The following is a 20,739-nucleotide window of genomic DNA, read 5'->3' on the forward strand; positions in this document are numbered from 1 at the left end:
AGTATACGCATAGGAACCAAACCAAGCCGAACCGGGCATCAGGTGAGGCCCGGAGGTGCGAGGTGAGAAGGAATACAGCGTGTACTCGTAGAGTAGAATACCTAGGTAGGTAGGTAGAGGCAGAGCAGAGGTACAGGTAGTGATGATGATAAGCCATAGCCATAGCCCATGCCATAGCCAAGCAGGCGAAAATGTAGGTTAGTATACCGGGCATTCCCCTACCTCGCTGCTCGAGCTCGAACGTCTTGTGAAGCTCACGCTGGGCGAAGCCGGGTTCGCGGGTACGCTGCGTCGCCGTAAGGGCATTGGTCTTCCAAACTCACGAGTCGAGTATTATTTAGTTATGTAGTCGCTAGTCGTTTGTCTGCTCGAGGTTCGCATCTCCAGTGACGGACACGGACGTATTCGTACGTGCGCCCGAATTTTCAGTTTTCCCATTTTTTTTTCGCGCCCGCGCCCTCACCCTCGCCCTCCCATTTTCAAATTTTCATCTCGAATTTGAAATTTTCTCGTTTTTGTAGTAAAGTGATTTCGTTCGACGTTTCGTATTTACTCGTATTATATACTCGCGACAAACGCTCTCGACTGCCGAATTTTTCTCGTCGATACAAATTTCATTTTCCCTACGTATACTCGTACTTAGATAGGTACTCGAGTATTTTCCCGCGAATGCCGGTTAACGATTTTTTCAAAGTGATCTTTCAATTTTATTCGTCGTCTCGAATTTAAAAGTGATACTGTGAAATTGGTGAATTTTCGCGGATTTCATTTCGTAATTGATTTTTAATTTTTTTCGACGATATTATTTGCGCGAGTTTATACTTACTTAGTTCAAACCAAGTGTTAGAATCCAACTATCGAATAATTTTTTTTTATCAGCCGATCGTTTCAAGTGCAGTATTTTTACATTATAACCAGTGCTGGTGGTGAAAACTTGTGAATTTCTTCCCATCATTAAGTTATCGGATCTTACGAAACACATTTGTTGCCCTGATTGGATACCCACCTGTTAATACTATCGCAATTAGATCGTACTCGATATTTTATCAATTTTTGGTGAGTAATTTTATTATGCTTAAATATACGTACCTACCTACAGCTAGCCCTGCGCAATCTGCCATCTGCGATTCTGCGTACGTTTATGATTTAGCCGCAGTACTTTTCCAACAATTTACCAAATTTACCTACTGTGAAAAATTTACGATGAACAGCGTTTTATTGGTTCAAAATTGAACGTGTACGGAAGAGCCCAGTTTTGTCGTAGAGGGCATGACGGCTGTGATATAGGCTGATAAGTGAAAAATTGCATAAATAATCAACAGTACTAGACTTGTAGGTACCTGTTACCTCTACTCGTTACTCCTCGTATTCTTTTTTTTTGTTTTTTCATTATTCAACTACGAGTATATTCACCTACTCTGTATTAGGTATTTCACCGTAGTACACATATGTTTATGCATGGTTAGGCGAATCTTATCAATATTACACCTGCGACATGGGGTATTCGTCGTCGTTGGTCGTGACTTTTGCTAATTTTACACGCACAGTACTTACCTACATTATCTATAGGTAATGTTTCAACGTCCACTCTTTGCATTCATTCTGTATACAAAGAGTGATAACTTTGATTCAATTTTGCTGTCGATGACTCGCCGCAGTAAAGGCTCGTCCCTCTTGATCCCAAATCGCGATACTTGCAGGTTAGATACTCGGTACCTACTCGTATTTCTAAATTTGCGCATCAATTCTGGGAATGTGAAAATTGAGGAGTACACTCTGGGGAAAATGATTGGATCTCAGTCTCATTAGGTCAAATATGGTTTAATCGGATTGGATTGAATTGGATTGAATTGGATCTGATCTGGCCTAATCAAAATTAGACTTATTCGGGCCTGGTGATCGAGTTAGATTCAATCAGACCCCCCTTTTGGATTTGATCGGGTTTGAACAGATCAAATCCAATCAAAACTTGGAGGTGATTGGGTCGAATACGAGGAGGATCTATGGACTGTCCGGATCCGATCACATTCGATTATTTGCCTCTGGGAATTAATTTCGGCTGACTTATTTTACATCCGAGTAAGATTATACATACATCACTAGTTAGCAGAGGCCCAGAGAATAGCGAAAGCATCATTGCATGTACGCAGCCCTGCTGCCCTGCTGTTATACGAGTATGTTTGCTATGGCCGGTGAAAGTTGAACACGTACCACGTACCTTTGGCTCTATTTTTATAAAAATATTGGTAGGCATATACTTACGCGTGGTACGATCATCTCTACTCGATAATCGAGTCATAAAAAATCCATAAGCAGGCACCAACAGAAATCAGAATACTTACCTATAGGTACACTGCCAACTATAACTATTTACCTACCTACCTTCGTAGAAAAACACCGGTCAATTTCTAAGAATTCTCAGATATTATTTGTATCCAGTGCGTACGAGTTTTCGAAACGTGAAATTTCTTCTGTTTCATAATCTGTCCAGCATATAGGCTATAACAAACACTTTTTTCATGTAAAACTGACTAAACTACCCAACTCTATTATTGGCGATCAATTTTTTCTTTTAATTTTGCGCAAGATTACAAGTACCTATTTAAACGATCGATGACAAATGATGCAATATCTGTAAAAATAATTTTTAAATAAGTACCCGATGCAAATAATTCTAACAAAATTTCGGGTTCCGAATGATTTTGTCACACGAAATGACGCAGCTTTGAATTTGAAATCTTAAATTGACATAAAATAGCAATTTAAAAAACTATCGAGCTCAGAAGTTGCATTTGCTCTCCACATAATTCTCTTCTAAGTTGACTTCAAAAATCAAAAGAACACGACTGGTTGCTGAATCGGCCCTCGCGTGAAATTTCGAAACCAACGAGTGACGAGTGCCTGATTCGATCTCATGTTCTTAAAACTTCTAATAAAATTTTTAGATCGCCAGCTCCAGCTCGTCCTTAGTTCTTCCAAACGAAGTGGAATTGTCATTTTGGTTTAAAAATATCATATTCGACAGTTCTACTGGTAAGGTACGTACCTATATGTATTTTTTTTAAATATACAGATAAAAGACTTTCAAAAATGCAAGAAAATTTGATTTTTTGTGGTCAAATGCAGGTTTTTCTATTCGCAATGTATAATACATACACGTTGCCTTACCTATAGGAACATTATTAACCTGACTTTGCGCTAAATTTGTCAATTTTTTCCAGGTTTCATCATTTTTATTAAAAAATAAAAATCGTGTTACTTTCGGACCCCTTTTCTGGTTAGGTATTCATTGCACTCAACATGAGTTAGAAAAAGTGTACTTTTGAGAGGCCTAATCTAATATATATATATAGAAAAATTGCTTTAAAAGCTTGAAATATGTACGATTGAGTTGCTTAAACAAGCTATCTTCTATTTAGATCATTTATTTCAACCAAAACGCGTTTTAGGAACTTCTTTCGTATTGAGTGAGAAAAATTATAGTGTTTCTTTAGTTTATTACTTTTTTTTTTTTTTTTTTTTTTTCAAAAAAAAGATTTTGAGATCCTGAAATGTGTGATTGGGCAACAACAACTTTGGTCATCTTTTTTCGAAGTCGGATTTTTTCAACATGATTGAGAGAAACTGCATTTTCAGGTCTTAACTTTTTCAACAAAAAAAAAAAAAAGAAAATCACGAAATTTGTAATTTGGCAGCTCCGCAAGTCTGGAAACATTTCAGTTTTTGCTAGTGCTCCAATTATCCAATTAAAGACTCGTTTTTCGGACCGCTTATGTCAATGAGTGAGAAAAAGTGTATTATTCATTTTTTTATAAAAAAAAATATTCTAAAATCCTAAAATGTGCGATTGGGCAATTGTAACTTTGGGAAACGTTTTTCCAAGTAATAACGTTCTAATTGTAAACACGTTTTGAGGACCATTTTCAACATGAGTAAGAAAAATTGTATTTTCAGGTTCCAATTTTTTCAAAAAAAAAAAAAAAAAAAAAAACTAAAATTACCTACAAAATTTTTGATTGAGCAGCCACAGGTCTGGAAAATCTTTTTTGTAGCAATAGATTGGCAAAAATTACAAACTCGCTTTTAAACGACGCTTCTGGCACGAGAGGAAATAAGTTTATTAATTACCCCATTTTTTCCAAAAAATTGCCCTGAAATCTTGAAATGAACGATTCAACAGCTGCAACTCTGAAAGAAGAATTAGCAAAGTGGGTGACTGAGTGACCGAAAATTAGGGCCAGCAAGTACGAGTATTTCAAGTACCTAACCAAGTATTTCGAGTATTTAATATACAGCGATTTTTCAATTTTCATTTTTTTTTCTCGGTAAAAAATGAACATATGTATTTACATAGAGGTACTTAGAATCAGATATTAAAAATCATAAATAATTTATTGTAATACCTCTTTTTCCGTGATGAACTTCTTAATGTTTGAACAGCCTTGAAACAAAGTTTGAATCCGAGTCTGTTAAAATGTTTGCCAGAATGTACATTAAATTGGAGGTGTTTTTAGTAAAACTGGTATTGGCCATACATAGACTGACCTTATAACCCACTGCGCAAGCATAAAACAGGAATGCATTTTTGCGAGCTATTTCTTCAACCCTAATGTTGGTCAATTAAGATAGTTAATTGCGTATATTCATCATACCATCATAGGTTTTGACCAACTGTTGTCAATTTGCGGTCATTTGTGTCTTTTGAAATACCTAATTTCAGTTGCTACGAGAGTATAAACGATTCCGTTTTGTAGGTAGGTACCTAAATGTATGTAAATTCCAAGCATATCAACCTTCAATTTTGTCAAAAGCTTATATTCGATAAATCAGTATCTAGCACTAGCCGAATATGCATGAGTAAAGTACTTATTTGAAGTTGGTAAACTGCTGTTTTTATCGAAGAATTTTTCGTCACTCGATTGATTCAAGAAATTGATAAGTTCATTTTTTAAATTTAAATTAGATATTTTATTTGTGGGTAAAGATACCTAACTGAAGAGGACAATATCAATAATCATTGAAATGGTAATCGCAATCGTGATATTCTCAGCAGGCCTTGTTGCTCTCCTTAGATTTTGCGAGTGTGCGGTATCTAATTAGGCTATATAAAATGAGAAACGCAACTAGTCCAAAAATCTGGTTTCTAATAGAAACAAAACAAAAAAAGTGTCTTGTGACTGAGAAACAAGCTGCGATGCATCAAGTGGAAGTGGACTATACAGATACACACAATTTAGGGTGGCCATTTGCCATTTATGTACTCGTAGGACGTAGGATACTAACCAAAACCAATCTATACGATGTATAAGCTCAATGACAATCCGTGTGACTGACGCTTTGACAAGTGACGACATTTTTTTACTCGAACTCGATATTTCCGTGAGAAAAAACACCGTACGGAAGAAAACACCAACTCAAAGGTCGACCTTTCTTCTTTTGTCAACAACTGTTACGAGTGCATTTCTTCTTTTGTATACGGTATACCTAAACCTAAACGGTTTATTAAAATTTATTACGTAGCAGCGTAAAAAATTGCACAATACAGAGTTGGCGTCCGCGTCGGCTATCCGCAACCCCTGGTGAGTGTTGACTGTTGGTCCTTTGCTTTGCATTTTGAGTTTATTTGTTTGATCGAATGATCTGCTACGCGTAGACTACGAATTACTCGTATAGGTAATGGGCCACAAAATACCGTAAATAAATCTCGATGACAACAACTCGACTGCGTACGTTTTTTTGTTTAGTTTTGTTTTGATTTGGTTGAAATGCGGTTCCGCTTTTGCCAATCGCATTGCCTTGCCTTATACATATACCTACTCCTATTGCCGTTGTTGTCGTGTTTTTTGGTCTTTTTGTCGTTGTTGTTGTTGCTGCTTTTTTTGTTTTGTTCAGTATTTTTGACGCGTGTTACGTAGAGCTGTTTTACTGCTTTCCGCTTTCTTTCACTGTTTTGACCATCTTTCGTCTTGTTGCTCTTTTCTTCCTTTTACATCTCACGTATTGTGTACTTTATTTTTAGGTATCCTTTTTGTATGTATTGTTAGATAAAAAATTGCTCGTATAGCGGAAGAAAACCAGCTATACAACTTGTTGATCTTTTAAAAAATCAATTCGAACATCTCTAACCCATCTATAGAGCTGAGTATGTTGGTATCTATATATGTATTTTAAATGGGCGGTACTACACAATATAAAAACGTAGCGTTTTTTTTTTTTTTTTCTGGTACAAACGGTAGATTTATTAGCTGACCATTTTTGAAAAAAAAGGCACCTTATTGTTGTCATAGTAGGATAGGTATGTATGAACCGATAATACAATCTAGCATTAGTCCATTAGTACCAGTATTGAATGCCCCAGATGGTGTCGAGTGTAGTTTTGCGCATACTTTTACCTACCTAAGTTATAGGTACGTTCTCGTAACAGATAATTAATTTGTAACCAAGTTTTTCCTAAAAATAACACTACTTAAAACAGGGTCATTTTATTCACTTTTTACTGTGCCCTGAACTTCCGCAATTCAATTTTGAAAAATGCAACAAAAACTGAAAATTCTCCCCCCCCCCCCACAAAAAACAGAAATAGGTACTAAGAATTTGTAAAGCTTTAAATTTCCTACTTGCGAGCGACGCGACAGTTGAATTTCAGCACCATTTTTAGTTTGAAAATTATTTCACAAAGACAACAATTGGTTCGATTTTTGTAGTTGAAAATCTATTTATACATGAATGATTTAAAAAAAAAAAAAAAAAAAAAAACATCAAAATCGCTGAAAATTACCAAAAATTGAAATTTATGCACATAAAATTACGCGGAATTTCGTTGAAACATGTAGAAATGGCATATTGGTCCTAGTTAAACGTTTCAAAAGTTCAAAACATTATAAAATCAGCAAAAGTTACATATTAAAAACTAATACGAGAGCACGAAATATTATTAAGGTTATTAACAATCGTTAACTTAAAAATCCCCAAAAACTGATTACCTTCATGGGAATTTACATAAAACGTCCTTAAATTGAAACAGTAATTTTAAAATTTGAGATAAATCCAAGATTTTAACAATTGCATAGAATAATAATGGTTGAAATGTCTTAAAAATTGCGTAAGAATACTAAAATTTGCCATTGATGAAATTTCAGAAACAATTTTATCAATTCAAGTACTTACCTACTTTGAAATTCATTGAAAATTTCAAAAAAACGATAAAGACTCGTTAAACATTAGGTTGACAAAATTTCTTTAAAACACGTTAAAAACAATATTAGGACTCTTAGAAAGCAAAAAATCAATCAAAATTATCTAGAAAAAGATAAAATTTCAGAAAAATTTGTCATAAGGTCGATGTGGGAAATTGCAAACAGATAACAGATTTTTAAATTTCGCTGTTTTTTTTGCATTTTTTCGACTTTATAATATTAACTTTTTTCGCCAAATGTGTTTCTGTTTAAACAGATGTATCTACATCTAACAGTGGAGATTTTAAGCTATCGTTTCATGGAACCGATTCTTAATATTGAAGTGTTTACAAAATTAGACCCGGTAAAGGTGGGTAATTGTATAAACACAGTTTCTTTACTACAGCTATTTAATGCTCTTGAAAACCTGTTTTTGGATTTCCTAGATTAATAAATGATCAATTTAATGGAGTTGAACAATTTTTTCAAATAAACAAAATAGGTACTTATGTACTAAAAAAAAATCATTATAAAATCGTCAAAAATTTTCTAGAACTGATGAAATTTGGTCTCTACCAAGAATTGCATAAGATGTTATCAGATAATGTGTTTTAATGGAATATAAAAACACCAAAATCATAGAAACGGGCCAAAAATTTTGCTCGACTCTCATCAATTAAGTATTGGTAAGTTTCAGTTATTTTAGTGCTTTCTTCGTGTTTTTGACTATATTTCGATTGATTTTGATGTTTCTTTTTCTTTAATGTTCCGATAACATGTTAGCGTGATTTTAGGATGTTTCGGGTAAATCTTGTTGAATTATAACAAATTTTATTGAAACATTAGATTTTAGTAATTTTTGATGCATTTAAAGTACGATAATGTCATTTCATATTTAACGAAATTTTCAGCAATTTCTTCTAATTTCAACAGTTTTTGGTATTTTTCTAAAAAATTATTTTAGTTTTTTAAATGTACCTATTTTTATGTCATTTCAATGCGTTTTAACGACGTTCCTAGGAATTTTTTTTTGTGAATTTTGGTAAATGTTGATGAAATTTTCAGTAGATGGTTATCAATAATTTTATCATGTTTTCAATTTTTTTTTTAGCCATTTCAACATGTTTTAACGATATTTTACGTAGGTACTTGACTTGATATAAATTTTGATGTTTGATTAGTCGTATTTTTCGAAGATTTTTATTGATTTTAATGTTATTTTTGTGTGTTTTTTTTCTGTTTCAATATTTAGACTTTTTCACCAAATTTACTAAAAAATTTTCGTTTATTCGTAAGTTTTAAAGATTTTAAACCCGCGTTGTTAGTATTATCATGCCATTTTAAACTTTATTTTAACGACGTTTCTTTACAATTTTTGGTGAGTTTTGTAGAATTTTAATTTTCATTAACATTTTTAACGACGTTCTTTGTAATTTTATAGGAGATAATTTAGTTGAAATTTCATCAGTTTTTGATTCTTTCTAATAGGTACTGTAACTTTAATCATTCTCGTGTTTTCTTTCATCATTTCGATTGATTTTTAATTATAATTTATGCGATTGTTGCCAAAGTTTCGCCAATCAATTTTTCGTTACCTTGAAAAATGATTTAAATTCTTTTTTAAAAGTGTTTCGATGTCACTTTTAACATGTTTGAGCAACGTTTCATGCAATTTTCATTGAATTTTACCAAATTTTACTGAAATTTTATCATGATTTCGTCGCTGAAATCTCGGGTACCCGTGGGACTGAAGCGAACGCTACACGCATTCGTTCATTCGTACTTGAAGTGAAACAAAAAAAAAGGGGTGTATTGATTCGTTTTTTTTTAACTACATTATTGATTTTAAAAACTTATTTCTCGAATTGATTTTCAAGAAAAATTGTAGTTTTCATCACCAGTCCATTGTGATAAAAGAACTTTTCCGTACAATAGGTACTTCGGTATACGCCTAAATTCAAAATTTGTAAGTTTCAAAAATCAAAAATATTCAAAATTTGTAAGTTTTAAAAATCAAAAATGCACTTTTCTAAAAGGATAGGTAAGTCTAAAACTATCGCTAACATAATATTGCAAAACAAAAAATTGAAAATGTCATATATGGAAAATAAAGTCAAATTCTCATTCAGTATGCCCAAAAATTCTAATTATACCTATTTCATCTTTCGCATTGCGGTGACTTAAGTGATAGAGTTGAGAGTACGCAACTATCGGTAATAACAGAGCTGTAGGCCGTAGGGTGTACGACGTACGTGCTGTCGCCGGCGCAAGTGACTTGAACACTGGATACAAAGTCAAGTCGAAACATTGCCGGATGCCGAAAGTGTTTCCACTGAAACTCGCAGGATTTTGGGGATTATTTTACGTACGTATCATGTAGGCATTTCCTTGGTTCTTTTGCAAACGCTGCGATGGTATGGTATGGCATGGCGGGCGGTTTTTGGAAGCCTTGAAACACAAACGAGTAGAATGTGGGAGTATGGTACCATGGCACTCCAGACGAACGTACATTTCGCTTTACGCGATTGAAGCGGCCACGAAATTATGCGGATGGCGTCGCATGGTGCACATTGCACGCGCCGCCGCCACGAATCATCCGAGTAATCGATTATGTTGGTAATTCGTCACCTAAATTGCATTTTACGTCCTTCAAAGTGTATCGACGTCGGTCGCCGCGCCGCGCCGGGTCGCTTGTTGACATAGGTAGAGGTACTCGTAGTTTGGCAAATACTCGTAGGTAATTGCAGTTAGGGATGACCATCGCTATCGCTATCGCTATCGCTGGTCCGGGCATTCGGGCGTCGCGCGTCGTGTGACCGTGTGAGGCGTGAGCGCCAACATGCGTCAATTTTGGGATTCACTGGCCCATGTGATGCGCGTTTAATAGTTCCGGTACACCTACCAAGTAACGGGAACATTTAGCTATAACCTAGTAACGCACCTGAGGTCCGAATGCCGGCCACCTGATCTATCATGTATCGTTTGCCTACGACTGCGACTGCGACTGCGTCCGTATGCGGTGTACGGTGTGTGGTGTGTGTTTGTCTACTCTACGTGGTGCTGGTGTTGGTACAGTGGTACGTACAGCGTACACAGAGGTCTAGGTACCACAGGTACTCGTACTCGTACTCGTACTCTTACTTACGTACCCGCACCTCCACAGAGAGCAAACACTGACAGTGACAGACAGCACACAACACATACATAGGTACCTACATAGACATACTACAATATGCTACTCGTACTAGTAAGTAAGTATGTACAATGTACATAGGTAATGCCAATTGCCATAGGCAAACCTCGGTGATCGCCGATTGCGGTGTTATGTTTACCTTTGCGTTCAACTCTGTCTTGGTGTCGCTGTTGGAGTCGGAGTCGGAGTCGCAGTGTCGGAACTCGATTCTACGTAGGTTCGCTTCGCACGCTAGGTTATTGTGTTACTATGTTAGATTACTATTAGCTTTAGCCTTTAGCCATGGCGATGGCGATGGCGAGCGCGAGCTTTACCATTACCACCAGCTCATCCTATAACAGCTGTAGCACATGCTGTAGCTCTCCATGGTGGACGTCGACGTAGCTTCGTGTAGTACGGATTGCAAATACGCCAATACGTCTATAACACAAGTGCACAGTCGAATACGTATATTTATAAATCAACTCATTTAAACTCACATACATTGTTTACATATAGCTTAGTAGATGACAAATGCCAACGATTGGCATACTTCACGGTACCTAACAATATTTGCATATTTTTGATCAAAGTTTCATTCTACGTTGTCCCCAGAAGATTTTCTTAGCCTATCCAATATCCATAGATAACAGCCCCAACATCATTCAACTCATGCTAGAAGTCAATTGACCCTCCAAAAAATCGTTAACGCGAGAGTTCTCAAATTCCTCTAAGAACGTTGTCGATTTCTGGAGGAAAATGATTTATACGAGTAGATCTGATGAGACCTGATCAGATCTGTTCAGTAGGGTGTACTTACGTTATTTTGCAAAGTTGAAATTTTCCACCTTCCACTCCCCTCCCCTAGTTGTTACCTCGGATGAGAAAATAATTACCCTTATCTCCAAAAAAAGTGGCGGTGGTAGCCCTCCCAACGATCCACTTTTCAAGAAAAAGCTTTCCCCGGCCCTTCAAACCATATTGCCTTTCTGAAAAGGAGCCCCCCCCCCCAATTAAAAAAATAAGAATTAATCAAAATCAGGAAAAAATGTTTGGAAATATCTCATTTCCGCGTCGTATTACATAGAATTGCACTACATAACCCCATTATCAAAAGTTTTTGAAAATGTTCCATTTCTATAGGAAGAGTACTTTTACTCGTACATCTAACTACAAATTTTTTTAAAATTAGTATTCTTTTCAAAAATTCAATCTTCTTTTCAAAGTTAGGTATTTTAAATGACTTCTCCTCGAGAAAAAACCTCCTTACTTGTTGGATGCGTTATTTTCACTACGACAATTGGCAATTTACGCTGAAAGTGATCAATTACTGAAATCAATCGATATCTTGGTCCTCCGAGCAATAATCTTGGCTATAGTTCAATTCATCCGGTTGGAATAAAACTTGAAAAATCAAGGTAACTATGACTATGAAATTTAATCTTTCAACAAATCAAATTATTTTTGAAAACTGAGGTAGGAACCAAGCTCCACTTTTTCATGGTTGAAGAGGGAGGGGGCAAATCAAAAACATTAAATATGTAGTTTTTTTTTGTGATGACAACGGACCAAATCCAAAAATTGAAAATTTTAAATAAAGAACGTACAAATATATGACATACTATGTACATATAGGTACTTATTTTTCTTTTTTTCAGAAAGGGAACAATTTTCACTAAATTTCTAATTAAAATAGACCAAATCTAAGGATTAGGAAGTAAAAAAAACGTTAAAATTTCAATTTTTCGGATTTCTTATACATTTTGAGAACTGAAGAGGGAGGGAAGCTTCCAGGCATTAGTTACCCTAACATGGTTGAAGAAATTTTTCTCACGATACCTGACAACTTTAGAGCATTAACTAACATTTTTTTTCACAAGTAAGGTATAAATAAGAGATCTGCCCTCTAATCCAAAGGTTACCGATGCGGATAGCGACAGAAGTCTAAAATTGGTACAAGTTGATTTTACCTAAGTAAGGACTTCGCAGAGGTGTAGGAACTAGGAAGTAACTGAAGTAAGTACATACCTACATAGACAGTTCACAATTTAAAAAATTTTGTCTGGTAGGTTCTTCGAATTTTTCATAATTTGTAAGATTGGGCGGCTCATCGGAAGCACTAATTTTTCACCGACGGGGATAAACTTTGGAGGGTAGAAACCAAAAAAAAAAAAACAACGAAAAGCAGTTTTCCACCATCTATAAATGCGGTACATTCTCGTATCTACTGTTCAGATCCAATCAGGCTTTCTCCAATGGTCTAATCAAATCTAAACAGATCTAATTGGATCCAGAAAAAATCCACATCTGGTTAGATCCAATCAGGTCTCTACTAATTGTATCTGATCGGGTCTAAATAGTTCTAATCCGATCAAAACTTCGATCTGACCCGGTCTTATCATCTGGTCTGGAGGCTTCAGAACACGGCCTTTCGATCTAGCTCGATTAGGAGTACGTACTACATTCAAAACGAAAATGTCCTCGTTCAAAAAGATCCCTTTAAAGCTGCGAGATCGGCCACTTTTCTGAAATATGGAAAGTTATATTCTTCAACTAGAATGTGTATTGCGTACCCTTACAGCTTTCATGTGAAAAATCAACCACCGATCGAAGGTAGATAGAATTTTCAATATTCGTCACGCGAGTTATTTGGAGGTACCAAAATGCATTTAGTACCTAGACCTACTACTTAATTGCTGGGATTGCAGCGCGTGGAGCAGAAGCGTGGGTGGGTTCCACTCGAGTAATTGTGATGAAGAATCGTGTGCGTAGCAAAAAACCAATGACTGTTGGCCAATGAACCATCTTAAACGTAGCCTTGGCTGCATTGAAAATCGCACCGAGTAGACGTTTCGTAGCGCTTGTTTAATTACGCGTAGGTTACTTATTTAGATACTTACTAATTTGATCGACGACATTTTATCGGAAAACACTGCGAGGGCGAGGTGAAATTACCAGTGACAAACGCAACGTGTCGTACGTGGACTGAGATTGAGGCGGCGTCAGCTAATCTGCGGTGCAAACTGAATCTTCGCATTAAAATTATTTAAAACTCGATAAAAGTACCTAGTATTAAACGTGGTTAAAAACCAATTACTCGTACCTATGTAAAATTAGGTACACCATATCGTTTGTAAAAAAACACAAAAACTCATAAAATTATTGAAAATCCTTAAAACGGATGAAACTTTATCAAAACTTTTCAACTATGTACATACCTATATTTAGTGACATTTCTGTCGAATATTACTAAAATTTCATCAATTTTTGGAGATTTGCAGTGATTTTAATATTTTTATTTGTTTGTTGTTTTTTTTTTAAAGAAGAGGTTCTAATTGTTTTGTGCAGTTTTTGGTTAATTTTGTAAAATTAGCTACGGAGTTTGATTTTTCAATTTTTAGCGAATTTTTGAAAATTCAGAATTGACCATTTCCGGAGGTTTGTGATTTCTTTAAAAAGTGTTATAGGTAGGTACTATATTTATTCGGTAAACGGCGATGGTTTAAAATCTGGATTTATAGGGTTTCTTCTAAACGAGACAAAGTCATTCGTAAAAATTTCAAAAATTTCCCAATAAACAGAAAATTTTTGATTTTTAAAATTCTTTTCTTAGGTAATAACCGGGAAAAAAATTCTAGTAAAAAAACGCGCATGAAGCATCCACCTGCGGATAAACTCGCAGAGACCCAGACAGCATCGCAACTCAGTTTTTATCTGCCTGCATTAATTCTCACACCTTCTGGAGAAATTGAAAATTGCTTCGGAGGCTCCAAAATGACTCGAAATGGTGACGTTTTGTATTCGGAAGATGGTCCCAGACGAGACAGGCTTCGTCTCAAATTTTCTCGCGAACAACCTTTTTTTTGGCTTTTTTAGATTTTTTTCTCGCAATCATTCTGGCCAAAAAAACACACTCGAGGTGTCTGCCTGTAAATCGGACCAAATTTGGGTAAACTCGTTAAATAGGTTCAGAAACAGCTACAACTCGATTTTTAGCTGTCCGAATTAATTCTCACGTTATTTCAAAGTTCTGGGGAAATTTAAAATCACACTAGAGACTGTAGAATGACTGAAAATGGTCAACTTCGGTTCGAGACAGTTGATACCTATTATGTAGGTAGTTTCGAGACTAATTTCGATCATTTTTACAAAATAAATGCGCATCTATTTTTTTTTTAAAATCATAATTTTCCGAAAATGGTCAATTTTTAATTTTTAGAACTTTGCCCAGAATTGAAAAAATCAATTTGGGCGGTTGGAAGTTCGATTATGGGTAGGTATTTGGACAACGCTCTGTTTCCAAAAAATTGCGGTGCTGCAGAGGCAGGCAGGGAGCTTGAGATGTTCTCTTGCGAGCTCTTATGCAAGAATTCAAAAACTGTTGGAATCACAATTGAGAGATGTAGCCTTTTCATAGCTCTAATGATTTCAAAAGATTCGCTCAGAGCTTAGCTGGGAGTTGAGCTGAAGCTCTGATACATACTTACTTACACGTGTATATACTCGTAAGCTAAAATCTCTGGAATTTTCGTAGTCCCCAGAAATGTTTGTGCCTACAGTCTACACAATGTTATTTTGAAAGGACGAAGGAATAGAGCGGAAGGAGTGATGGTGGTTGTTTGGACTTGGAGATGTTAATTATTTTATTTTGCGTAGGTAATTAACATTTTCAAATTTACTAGGCAGGTAAAGGTATGGTATACATTGGTAATTACGTGAGTCTAACCCTTTAACGTAGTAACGTAAGTACCCGGTAGAGGTAATCAACAGATAACACGTACGTATCTAATTCATCGAGTAGCAATCTTCTATTCGTCATAACTATAATATAGGGTTCAAAAGCCAGAACCGGTTCACATATCACACATATTTACATTACGAGTACCTACTCACTGTACAGTGTACGTCTACGTACGACGAGTACTTGTGTACAGGTACTTGATTGTTAACAGCTAGCGTGTTATTTAACGTACCTAGACCTACCGGACCTATCAACATGGAACACTATACAAATATTTTTTGGTCGACGAAGTTGATACGTCCGCCATAGGTCGTTTGTAATTAAGCGAAGCGCGTAAGCGTTAAATTTTACGTTTACGCGGATCCGGATTTAAATAGGTAATAATGTCCGTGTCCGCGTCTACGTCTCTACGTCTCTACGTCCACCTAATTCTTTATTCGGATGAAATCATCGTTAGCCTTTGAACGATGATGATGATGAACAATGCCATCGTCAACGTCACCGCAAACGTGACATCGGTTTTCTTTCAAATATTTTAACCCTTTGGATACGACTGCGACTTCACGAGTCTGCAATTTAGTGAAAATCCTCTTCGGTATACCTAGTTGAGTACACTCACCCTAAACTTGATGGTTTCACGTGGACGCTGAACAGGGCTTAGGTTTCGTTCAATTACTCGAATCCTTTGCGAAAGTTTATTCGAGTTCCATGCTGAGTGTGCGGTTGATCCTTTGGCGTATGGGACATGGAGGACATGGGTAGGTAGGTACATCGGGTATGAAGGTAGAGCAAAATAAAGGTACGTACAATGAGGTACTTAAGCGTATGTAGGCGAAGCTGCTGGCAGCAGACGACGGTTCGTCAAAAGAGACAGTGAACTAGTTAAGTTTGTTGGTAGGAAGAAAGCAAGGTACCAATGCATTTGCTGACGATTTTGCTGATTACCACTGCTGCTGGTAGCACAGTCGACTCGACTCATCGTACTCGTACTCGTACTCGTGCGTATACGTAGTACGTTGCTACGTAGTACATACGTACGTAGACGTACCTCTACCTACGCTACGTAAGTACAGATACAGAAAATACTACTGCTGTTTAATGCTTTGAGAACTAGGTCAGTGGGTTAGCTTCGTCGGCGGCATCACCTCTTTGTTTGATGAAAAACTGGTTGCTCTGTTTAAACGATTGTCGAATTTTGTGGCGCCCTGTTTCGTCTTCTTTTTTTCTTCTCCCGCGTCGACGCTTCGTCGGTCGCGACGCTTATATTTTAATTTTACTTTACCCTCTTTAATTTTTTTTTTTTTTTTTTTGTAAAGCATCGTTGTTGACTACACCGCGCGGTTAGATTGATTCGATGAAACAACAACAACAACAATGTGTATAATTAGTTGTTAAAATGTAGATTTAATCGGTTTTCATTTTTTTTTCAATTCCAATTTTCTTTCTTTTTGATTGCAGGACAAACGAGTCCATTTTGAATCGATCATCAGCCAGAAGAATTTCCTATTTCTGTCCATTCGTCAAAATTGTTCCTCGTACACCGTTCAGGTAATGTTTTACGATTCGAATTCATCGCTTAACTTATTTTTTATTTCCCACTGATTCTGCCCACTAAATTTATTACGAATAAAATAAAAAGATGTACCTAGACCTACTACCTATAGCGAAAAATAATACGAGTTTTAGGCGGGACGAGTACGTCCAGAGTGCACACGCGTGAATCCCTCTCAACGACTTCGGTTACCTATTAGTGTAGTAGATTTTTGTTTCGCATTTCATTAATTTCACATCGTTTCCATTTTATTATTTTATATTACGAAGTGTGGTATGCGTTCACATAACGCACTTGACCTTTAAAAAATAAAATAAATTTCAACAGCACCGACGAATGAGTATAGGTAAGCACATTATTGAGAGAGGGCAGAAATATCGAGTACTCTCAAAAAAGTTTTCTGCTAAACGTTTCGGTTGGTCACAGTGAATGTGAATAGTAATAATGATAGCATGATATTGGTTTTGGACTGAGGTGATAACATTCCACGGAATCATATATGATAATGTACATCTATTTTACGTTGCCAACCTAAATTTTTATCAAAAAACTTTCTTCGGCGTAGGTATCCGATATTTCTGACCTCTCTGTACTTTAATTTCCTACTCATACATATGTACTCGTATATCTGCTCATTACAAAAACCTCCACCGTTTCGTGCAGAAGGAATCTAAAAATTGTAAAAAGTGTCTCATTTTTCATTGTTTATTTGTTTCCTCTTTCGGAAAAAATTCCAAAGGCTGCGTTTGTCTGTAAATTAACACGATGAAAATTGCTAATCAATTTGCAGAATACAGATATTGGGGAAAAAGTACCTGCATACGAATTACTGCTGTACGTACGAGTATTATGTACTACAGCTTAGTAGACGTATGGTAATTACCACGCTGACACTGGAAAGTGTACGTCGTTACGTGAGTGTGGACATTTTCAGCGTAAAAATTGCTCGAATGAACAGTTTTTGTACTTTGCTTGTCCCTTCCCGCAAAAAAGTTGCAAGTGAGAATTAAAAAAAAAAAAAAAAATGTATTACGACGATGATATCAAAAACCTTGGTAAAAATTGCTTCAAATTAGTCACCCAGCTTATCTCCTTTCACACTTCTTGAAAATAAAATTGAAATTATCAAAAAAATTCGTAAAACTTTTCGTTAAAAATGATTCCAATTTAAAGTTTTTGCAAAAAAAATTATAAAACAATGATCTTTTTCAAAAAACTCTAACAGAGATGAAATTTTAAACTGCATCCAGGTAATAGGAGTTCGTTTAAATTTTAAATGATCTGAAATTGACATCGTGATGCGACGTTTCTTTGAATTCTTTTTAAAATTCTGCCAGGAAAAAAATCATGAAACCACATAATGCAATATTTTTTCTAACCCTCTACCTACATAGACGACACGAGATCTTTTTCACGCTGAAAATGTAAATTTTTACGAACTGTAGTACTTCTATAGCTGTACCATTTGTACCAATACTGACCTATAGACCTAGCCTACCTAATATAATTACTCGTTAATATACTTATGTGCACGCTATGCAATAAGTAGTGTAAAATGTCCATCATTCTATATATTTTACATTATATTTTCTTGGTTCTTCAAATAAAATATCAGCAGATCTCACTCGATACGTCTACAAATTTAATATTCATCAACAAATTTTCAATTTTGTTTTTATTTCCATTTTTTTTTTTTTTTTTTTTCGATAAAAGACTCGGATTTTTTCAAAAATTAATTGTTTGTGATGAAAAAGTTGAAATAAAAACAATCATTTTTTGAGAAAAATTTAGAAGAAATAAGGTTAATCTCTGCCGATATGTAGAAAAATTATTGGATTGGACAAATAAAAATTGAAAACGTATTCTATAGAAAGGTCGGATTTGAGGAGCTAAATTTTGTTCTTTTATAGTTGATTAATTTTTAAAAATATAAACCTGGCCTTATTTTCACGAAAAAAAGCAAAATTTTATGGAATTGAGGTAGAAAGTTGAAATTTGGCTTAACTATACCTATCCAATTTTCGACCTTCCAAATCGATTATTGGTAACGATTTTGAGCTATTCTGCAATTTACGAACAGATTTTCGTATTTTCTAGTTTCGGAAAAATGGTCGTAAAAAAAATAAAAATAAAAATGAGCATCTATCCACGAATACATATATATATCGTCTTCGTGGTAGAATATGCTTTCGGTCGATTTAGGCATAAATTTTCAAAATCTGTTTCTGCGGATTAAAATCTACGAATTTCTCCACCGATTGTTTTTTGTTTTTTTAAAATTGTAATTCGCGAACTCAGTTATTAGCAAAAATAGCTAAAAATGGCTAATGCGAGTTTACAGGTGCTGGATTTTGATTCGGCCCTTTTGACAGAAAATGTTTCATCCTGAAAATCTAAAAATCAGCTGGAAACTCATCAAAAGTAGAGTAGATGTGATCAACTTTTAGAGTTTTACCTCGATTAATGAAATGTTGATTTTTTTGTGGAAAGTAGGCCAAATTTGAACTTTCAATATTTCGGCAAAAAATAAAATTCAACGTTTGGGTTTAAATTTTATTCGGTGGCGTATTCTTAAAAATGCAGTCTCGATTTTTCTGTACTCGGTAAAAAAAATTTCGGTGTCCCTTTCCCCAGCAACCTCTTCGATAGTGAATTCGATATCGATGAACCGAGAAACACGAAACGAATGAAATAAAAAGCATATCTACCTAATTAATCCTACACGAGCAGGTACATTTTTCATCTTTTACTAAAGCTCGTGTTTCGAAGAATGTACATACATATAGTATACCCAACCTATCTACTGGATATTTTTAAAGCACGTTTTCGCCTTTCGCTTAGAACATTTTGCATTTTCTGTTTTTTCTGCGATTGTTTGGGAAACTTGACATTTGCTCTCTACTTTACTTCAAGTCTGGTCACATGGATCACAATCGGGTCTGAACAGATCTAAGCTGGTAGGTACCTAACAATTTTGATCTGACCTGATCCAATCCGATTGGACGGGTCAAATTGGATACATGAGCCGTCTGCATCTGATCAGACCTGATCCGATTCAATAATTCTCCTCTGGATGACTGTTTCCAATTTGTAAAAAACTCGAAAAAATCTATTTAGCTTCGTTTTATTCTGAGCTCTAATCAATTGAAAAGGTATAATATGTATGTATTATCATCATTTCCAATCTTTGTTAATTTGCTTTATTCTTTTGCAATTCTTTCATGGTTGTTTCTAAAGCTTGAAATCGCTGAAAAATGAGTAATTTTAATTCTCAATTAGATACTCATTCGTAAGTAGCAAGTATTGTTTGCCTCCAGGAGCTGCATTCTAAGCAGTGAGACTACTTCGGCTTCAGCCCTTTTCTATCTCGCGTATCTAACCTAGTTTCTGTTCTGTAAATACTTTTTTTTTCGCGATCGATGGAAGTTTGCTTTCTTGCGCATAAATCATAGATGCGATCATCACCAATAATACTACCTATTGCATAAATATGACTGCCTATAGCTCGTATGTACCTACCTATCGTATCCAAAACCCTAAATATTTTGTATAATGTACATATTTGTAAATAGTAGTGTATAAAAATTCGTATTTTAAATGAACCTATTCTCGGGTTTGCTTTTCTTTTTTCGTGTTACAGATAAGCCGAGATCGAGATCGTGACGGTTTGAAGAAAACGAGTGGAAAATGTCGTCGAATGTACGCTTTTCGCGGGGCATTCACGCAAGATGGTATTCGTAAGGATTACGCTAGATCCTTTAAAATATCCCGAGCACACCTAACGAAGGCCGTGACCACGACGACGACGACGACGTCGACCATAATAAAAGAGTTCCGAAACAAGGAGTGGAAAAAGAAGAAGAAGAGGAAGAAAAGGAGAAAGAAGAAGAAAACGTTTTCAATTACGGTGTCCGTCCAAACGAAAGAAAAAGACGTGAAAATAGCGCTGCAATCGGTAAGGTCGAACCGAACCGAACCGAAACAAAAGTTGGCCGCAGCAGCAGCGTCAGCGAGAATAAGAGCAGCAGCCGCAGCGGCGACGCGGCGTTTTGGCCGAATTAGCGTTAGTCGGCGATAAAATACCGTTTTCCAGAGTGGT

General features: G+C 35.7%; 1 protein-coding gene across 1 annotated transcript; it reads left to right on the top strand.

Annotated features, from left to right (window-relative positions):
* The first annotated feature begins 933 nt into the window (after nt 1–933).
* Nucleotides 934–20,718, top strand: LOC135833865 (uncharacterized). The gene is made up of 3 exons (XM_065347673.1): nt 934–1,056; nt 16,547–16,636; nt 20,281–20,718. Exon 3 carries the CDS (start codon nt 20,338–20,340, stop codon nt 20,716–20,718), a length of 381 nt encoding a protein of 126 aa, XP_065203745.1. The 5' UTR covers nt 934–1,056; nt 16,547–16,636; nt 20,281–20,337.
* Nucleotides 20,719–20,739: the final 21 nt, after the last annotated feature.

This window comes from Planococcus citri, chromosome 2 (genome assembly GCF_950023065.1).
Source record: "Planococcus citri chromosome 2, ihPlaCitr1.1, whole genome shotgun sequence".
NCBI lineage: Eukaryota > Metazoa > Arthropoda > Insecta > Hemiptera > Pseudococcidae > Planococcus > Planococcus citri.